This window comes from Salvia splendens, chromosome 16 (assembly GCF_004379255.2).
Source record: "Salvia splendens isolate huo1 chromosome 16, SspV2, whole genome shotgun sequence".
Classification (NCBI taxonomy): Eukaryota; Viridiplantae; Streptophyta; class Magnoliopsida; order Lamiales; family Lamiaceae; genus Salvia; species Salvia splendens.
In genome coordinates this window covers 17,786,926-17,794,459 of record NC_056047.1, presented here as the reverse complement: position 1 = coordinate 17,794,459, position 7,534 = coordinate 17,786,926, and the positions used below count along the sequence as shown (strand labels likewise).

The following is a 7,534-nucleotide window of genomic DNA, read 5'->3' as shown; positions in this document are numbered from 1 at the left end:
CAAAATTTGGTCATATAAATTTACTGATTTTAAAAACCATCATATAAATATAGTAGGAGTACAGTAATATTATTCTCTCATTTTTTCTTTTCAGTATATTCCACTTAGACATGCACAAGGGTCGAAAACCACCGGTTCAGGGTCATGAACCGGCGGTTCAAGGGTCGGGGAATGTATGAACCTGAACCGGCCCGCCTAGCTCCCGGCGGTTCCGGTTCCGGTTCAAAAAACCGGCGGGTTACGGGGCGGTTCAAAACCGCCGGTTCCGGGCCGGTTCGACGGTTCGACGATTTTTTTTTTTTTTTGCATTTTTCAACTTTTCAATTTTAATCAACTTACATTACACTTTTCAAGTTTGTTTTTTTATGGAATGTGAGTAAATAAAATTGAAAAAATACGGATAAAGTTGCAATTTTATTGAAATTGCATGTTTACAAATTACACGTTACAAGTTACAACAATTACAAATTGAAAACATATGGCGGTCTTGAAGTCTTAAACAAAATTTAAATACAAATGAGACTACTAGTGAAGAACTAATTACAAATGACAAGAAACGATGTTGAAGTTCTTAAACGTATAAGTGTATTATATATATACTCTTAACCGGCGAAGAAGATCTTTCTACATAACTAAATTAAGGACACCTTTAGCAATTCAACTTTAAATGTTGAGTTTCGTCTAACAATCAACAAATATAGTAGAATTGTCAAAAGTTTCCCTCATATAGCCTTATAGAGAAATATACTTCATCGACTAGAGTATATACAAATACAATTATGTAATTGTTTTTGCATATACAAAACATATGGCGATTCAACCCTAAACCGGCGGGTTGTCCACGGTTTCCGTCAGAAAACCGCCGGTTTCTGACCGAAAACCGGCGGTTTCTGACCGGTTTTGCAGGCCTACACACTGACCCTACGGACTAGCCTCTGAAAAGTTGCCGGAACCGTCAGAAACCGGCTCCCGAACCCGCGGTTTACCCCTCAAACCGGCGGTTTACCCCGCGAACCGCCGGTTCCAACGGCTATACTAAACCCCTACGCGAACCCTACGAACCCCTAACCTACGAAACACTATTTAACCCTTTGAACCGGCGGTTCGAACCGCCGAACCGCCGGTTTTGAACCGCCGGTTCAGGTTCAATATATTGCCGAACCTGAACCGGCCCTTCCGACCCTTCAACCCTTCTGCCGGTTCAACCCGCTGGTTCCGGGCCCGGTTCCGGTTCATGAACCGGCGGGCCCGAACCGGCGGTTAACCGCGGGGCCGGGTCGGTTTGTGCATGCCTAATTCCACTGAAGATGCCACAATTTTATTTTTTATTAAAATTTCTCTCTCGTAATAATATAAGTAGTAGTAGTACTACTATATTTAGCCGCAAGAATGATTTACATTAATTCGATCAATTATTATTCTCTGTAGCAAGAGCAAAATGGTAAATTCACTCGGTCTGCTTATGCCGAAATGAAACAGCTCACTGCCTCACTCAACGGCACTATCAAAGCTTCTCAACAGCCTCAACTACACTACATAGTTTTCATCGAACCCTCAGGAATATTTACATACACCTTCTCTGCACAACACATTTCACACATTGCGCAGCGCAACAAAGGATTTTTTTTCTCTCCCAGAGCATTTCAACTGAGGTAATTAAGAAAACTGGGCTGGTAGAATGTAGGTTCGACTGTGTAAACTTGATCTGCCTTTTCACACTGTGTAATCTGCATTTCTCGGAGTTTGTTTGTTTTCTGTCTTTTTCTCTATAATCTCTCGTTTCTTCCATTGCTTGTGAGCGCTGGGTTTTTGTTTCTGCCTAGTGTTGGATGTTGACTGAGGAACACAAGTTTTTTGTTGATTTTAGTACAAATGTATGTTGTGATTTGGTTGTTAAATCTGTGAATTTTTGTTTTACTGATTGATCGATGCATGAATCTAGGATTTAATTTGTTTTAAGAAGCTGCAATTGAAGGGTTAGGTTTCGTTTCATTTTGTCGAAAGTGAAGACATTAGACTAATTTGATTTGGGATTTTTTCAAGGGTATAAAATGCTTCGAGTTGTTGTTTTTCCTATCCCAAAATTAGCTATGGCATCAAATTTCCAATTTGATAACATTAAAAGGCTACTTTCAGTTAGGTTTTGATGTTGATATTGTTTGTGGAAAGTAAGGAAATTGATAGACTAAATAATTGTGTATTTCTCTAAATTAAAAAAATGCTACAAGATGTTTATTCTATTTCATGTTGATGTAACTTCTTTGTGAAAATGTCATGTAAAGTGAAGCTGAATCTGTGAAAACCATTTCAGCATCCTCTAACGTAGAAGGGAATGGCTGCGGCAGCAACTCGCATCACGCAACTTATGGTTGCAAAACCCTGCATTTCTGCTTCCCACCAAAGTTCTAGGTCGAGCATAGCATGCTTTGGCAATGAAACTAAAGGAGCGTCTTGGACAAAGCTTAGGAGTTCATCGTTTTTATCTGCCACACAGAACTTCTATAAGAACTGCCACAGCAATGCTTCGAAGTCTGAAAGGCATGCTGTAAAGGCAATGGCTGCTGGAGGTGATAAACAAACTTTGCCGGGATTGCCCATTGATCTGAGAGGTTGGGCCTTATCTTTGTTTTCCATCGAATGTTTTCTTTTCATATGTTGGGGTCTCATATTGATGGATTCTCTTCGTTTACAATGCGAATACAAATTATTCAGGCTAGTGAATTAGGTTAGTTACTAACAAACATTGTATCATATGCAGGTAAGAGGGCATTTATTGCCGGTATAGCTGATGATAATGGGTATGGATGGGCGATTGCAAAATCTCTTGCTGCTGCAGGTGCTGAAATTCTTGTTGGGACATGGGTTCCAGTAAGTACACGAACTTAGTGTTTCAGCTTCGTCTTTACTTGTGAAATTATTGTTTATTACTAATGAACACCAACAATTTAAGGCACTAAATATCTTTGAGACCAGTCTACGACGTGGAAAGTTTGACGAGTCACGCGTGTAAGAAATCACCTCTTGTGTCTGTTGAGAAATACTTATATTCCTTAAGGTTGTCTATTGACAGTCTTGGGACACTTTTATTTTAGGCTGCCGGATGGTTCTTTGATGGAAATTACTAAAGTCTACCCATTGGATGCAGTTTTTGACTCTCCTGAGGAAGTTCCAGAAGACGTGAGAAGAATTTTATCCATGATACTTTTGAGTTAAACATGTTGAGTTTCTGACATCTACTAATTTATTTTTACCACGGTGCAGATAAAAACAAATAAGCGCTACGCTGGCTCTTCTAATTGGACTGTGAAGGTCTTAGCCTCGTTGCACTTTCTTCATCTTCATTTTCTCCATAAAGAATTTCCTTCTTATTTATGTACTCCCTTTGTCCCGCTTTAGGAGTCTCGGTTGATCAATTTCGGGCGTCCCGCTTTAGGAGTCCCAGTTGGGATAAACTAATAAAAAGTGCCTACAATGTAAGTAAAAAAGTATTAAAAGTGAGTCTCAACATCCACTACAACATTTATTTATTACACACTTAATTAAAAATGGGTCCCAACATCTACTACAACATTTATTTATTACCCACTCAAACACTTTCTTAAAACATGTGCCCGATTCAACCGGGACTCCTAAAGCGGGACGAAGGGCGTAATTATTATTCCTTACTAGAGGAGGATTCACCATAGTATAGCACGCTACATGCTATATGCTTTCTTGCCTCAAACAACTAATGGCATTAGAATCTGAACCTGAACTTTTTTGTCCTATTAGTATATGAGTAGGATTAATAATTGTCTTGTTAAATAATTAGTCCACTTGATCGGTATTGTCTTGCAGGAAGTTGCTGAATCAGTGAAACAGGATTTCGGGTGCATTGATATTCTTGTGCATTCACTTGCCAATGGCCCGGAGGTAATTATCACATTTGCCCTCGATTTTTTGTCTTTTACTTATTTTTTAGTTGCTTGAAAATACTGTTTATCCTAAAATGTGTAGGTTACTAAGCCTCTTCTTGAAACATCAAGAAACGGTTATCTTGCAGCCATATCTGCATCGAGTTATTCCTTTGTTTCCCTTCTCAAACATTTTCTACCCATCATGAATCCAGGTATGTGCATCATTTTTGCAGATTGATTTGACTCATTTCATTACTGTTACTGATTTATAACCTGTTGGCAGGTGGTGCTACGATTTCTTTGACTTACATTGCATCCGAGAGGATAATACCAGGGTATGGATGCCCTTGATTTCTCAAGTGTGATATAGTCTAAACTACTTCCTTTCATTGTATAACATCGTTCCTTTCTTACAGATACGGTGGTGGCATGAGCTCTGCAAAGGCTGCTCTCGAGAGTGACACACAAGTTAGTTCTCTGACTTCTTAGTCTTTTCTTTTTCATCTCTTCTTACACCACCGTGAAGTTGTGACAACTATACACTTCGATTTAGGTACTTGCTTTTGAAGCTGGGCGAAAACACGGCGTGAGAGTCAACACCATATCCGCAGGTATTGAAGCAACTTTTTTTTAAAATTTTTTTTGTAACATTGTTGGGACTCTCTCAGTCTGTTCGTACAATCAATAGTTACACGTTGACATGTTTCAGGCCCGTTAGGAAGCCGGGCTGCAAAAGCCATCGGCTTTATTGACATGATGATCAACTACTCATTAGAGAACGCGCCCTTGCAGAAGGAGCTTACTGCTGGTGAGTATTTTTCTGCAACTCATTTTGTTTTAGAAATACACGTGTTTGAAATCCTCATTGTCCCCAGAAACGGGAGGCGAACGATAGGACTTGTGAGATGGTGTCTAATTTTTGTATCTAATGCTATGCTTGACGTTTGAATTGAACAGATGAGGTTGGAAACACTGCTGCTTTTCTGTCTTCTCCTCTGGCATCGGCCATCACTGGAGCTGTTGTCTATGTCGACAATGGACTTAACGCGATGGGAGTTGGAGTCGACAGCCCTGTCTTCCGGGATCTTGATATTCCAAGAGCCCCAAAGAATTGAGGAGAGAGCATTATTTAGCAGGGCGACATTAAAAAGACTTGATTTTTAGTTTTGATCTTCAAATAACCGATAGAGGCTTGCATTATCTTGCACGCTTGTGTTGAGAGAGGCAGAGAGAGAGAGAGATGCTTGTGTTTTGTTCATCAGGATGTACAATTTTTGGTGTGTTTTTCTTAAGGTTTCTTCAACGTGTCATGTAGAGATGTCAATCGGCACAATCCACTCAGGTTGCTGGGTTATTCGGGTTGTACATTTTTCGGGCTTAAACTTTACAACCCTAACTTTCAGGATTTTGGGCCAACCTGTACAGCTAATCAGGCCAAAAGCTCTTTAAAAATAACTCAAAATGAACTCTTGTAAACCTTTTGAGATGATTCATGTGCATAATAAACATATAAACTAAAAAGCCTTAACCAAATGGTCAGGGGATCGGGGATCGATCCCTGTCATTGGGTATTGGAGCAACTTTAAATCCTTGGGCCAGCTTTCCCATCCTTTGAGGTGTCTACAAATCAGCGCGTGTAATAGTCACGAGCAATTAAATCTTTGGGTCAGCTATCCTACCCTTTGAGGTGCCTACAAATCAGAGTGTGTAATAGTCATGAGCAACTTTAAATCCTTGGGCAGTCACGAGCAATTAAATCCTTGGGCCAACTGTCCCACCCTTTGAGGTGCCTACAAATCAGCGCGTGTAATAGTCACGAGCAACTTTAAATTCTTGGGCCAGTTGTCCCACCTTTTGAGCTGCCTACAAATCAGCGCGTGTAATAGTCACCGGGTCCGCCGGTGGATACCTTGGTAATTAAAAAAAAAGCCGTAATATTATAAATTGATAGCTTTAAAGTGATGATAATACCTTTAAGGCTGTAAGAATATCCAAATGATTTTAATTCAATTAATAATTTACACTAATTAAACACATAAATACTGGATTAAGTTCATTTAGTCCTAAATATATCAATTTCACTTATGCGCTACTTTAAATCCTTGGGCCAGCTGTCCCACCCTTTGAGGTGCCTACAAATCAGCGCGTGTAATAGTCACTGGATCCGTTGGTGGATACCTTGGTAATTTAAAAAAAGCCTTAATATTATAAACTGATAGCTTTAAGTGATGATAATACCTTAAAGGCTGTAAGAATATCCAAATGATTTTAATTTAATTACTAATTTAAACACTAATTAAACACATAAATACTGGATTACGTTCATTTAGTCCTAAATATATCAATTTCACTTATGCGCTAGAACCGAGATTGTGAGGTGTATGGATTGGATGAAGAAGTAATTCTAGTTCTAAAAAGTTATTGAAAGAGTTCTATGACTTTTTCATGAAATTCGAATTTGGGGTAGAAAAAAATAGACTAAAAGCCTATTTTGGTCCTTAACATATTGTGATTTTATAATTTTAGTTCAAAACATTATCTTTTGAATTATTTAGTTCCTTACAAATTAAAACGGGTCACATTTGGTCTGAATTTCAAGGAACTGTTAAAATTTAACAGTCAACGGAATTTAATTACATTTTGACCGGATTAAGTTAATAATTATGTTTTATTAATGTCTAATATCTAATTAACCCAAACCTAAAAAATTACAAATTTTTAGTAAATAATAATTATTACAAAAATAAATTAAACATAAAATGATTTAACAAAATTATATCAAATGAACCGCCGCCTCACAATTCCTACACTCAATCGCGTCCAACTCCTCGAGCACAAGCTGCTCAAGGAGCCCGTCGCGATCCTGCCAATGCTGGAGAGCGAGATTTCCACCAAGGATTGTGAAATTGAGCGGTTTATGAAGAAGATCGAGTGCCTGGAGGTGGAGAATGAGCGGCTGAGGAACGAGAACGAGTTTCTGCTCATGGAATTGACCAACCAGAATCAGAAATACGAAGAGAAGATCAAATACATGCAGGCCGAATTGTGCCATATTAAACGGGGGTCGCCGAGCACGAGGAAACGACGCCTTCTTCTTCTTCTTCTTCTTCTTCTTCTTCTTCTTCTTCTTCTTCTTCTTCTTCTTCTTCTTCTTCTTCTTCTTCTTCTCCTTCTCCGCGAAGCTCGCCGATGTCACCAATAACTACCACAAATCCAATTTCACAGCCAAGGTTTTGCGAAAATGCGTCGAGCAGAGTAACATTGCCTCGAATTTCCGTCGCGAGCGTGAAGAAGGACGGCCTTGGAGGCGCGGCGGAGAATGCCGAGCCGCCTCGGAGTTCCCGCTTCGATTCCGAGGAGATTCCTGGAACTTCCGAAGCGTTGATCGCGATTCGATCCCGGGCACCGCGGGTTCCGAAGCCACCGCCGCTGCCGTCGTCGTCTCAGTCTTCATCCGCCTCTCTTTCTGATTCAGCTGACCGGCATTGGAGGAGATTTCCAACATTCCGCCTCCGGCGCGTCCTCCTCCTCCTCCTCCACCACCACCTCCGAAGGGGGGTAAATCGAAGGCGGCGTTGGCGAAGGTCAGGAGAGTTCCGAAGGTTGTTGAGTTTTACCACTCGCTGATGCGGAGGGAT

General features: G+C 40.1%; 1 protein-coding gene across 1 annotated transcript; it reads left to right on the top strand.

The window, feature by feature from the left end:
- Positions 1-1,448: 1,448 nt before the first annotated feature.
- Positions 1,449-5,263, top strand: LOC121772129 (enoyl-[acyl-carrier-protein] reductase [NADH] 1, chloroplastic-like). Its single transcript, XM_042169120.1, has 13 exons — positions 1,449-1,652; positions 2,312-2,609; positions 2,759-2,868; positions 2,951-3,006; positions 3,093-3,177; positions 3,262-3,309; positions 3,838-3,912; positions 3,997-4,108; positions 4,180-4,231; positions 4,313-4,364; positions 4,450-4,507; positions 4,606-4,704; positions 4,854-5,263. The coding sequence occupies exons 2-13, from the start codon at positions 2,333-2,335 to the stop codon at positions 5,009-5,011; spliced, it is 1,182 nt and encodes a 393-aa protein (XP_042025054.1). The 5' UTR covers positions 1,449-1,652; positions 2,312-2,332; the 3' UTR covers positions 5,012-5,263.
- Positions 5,264-7,534: the final 2,271 nt, after the last annotated feature.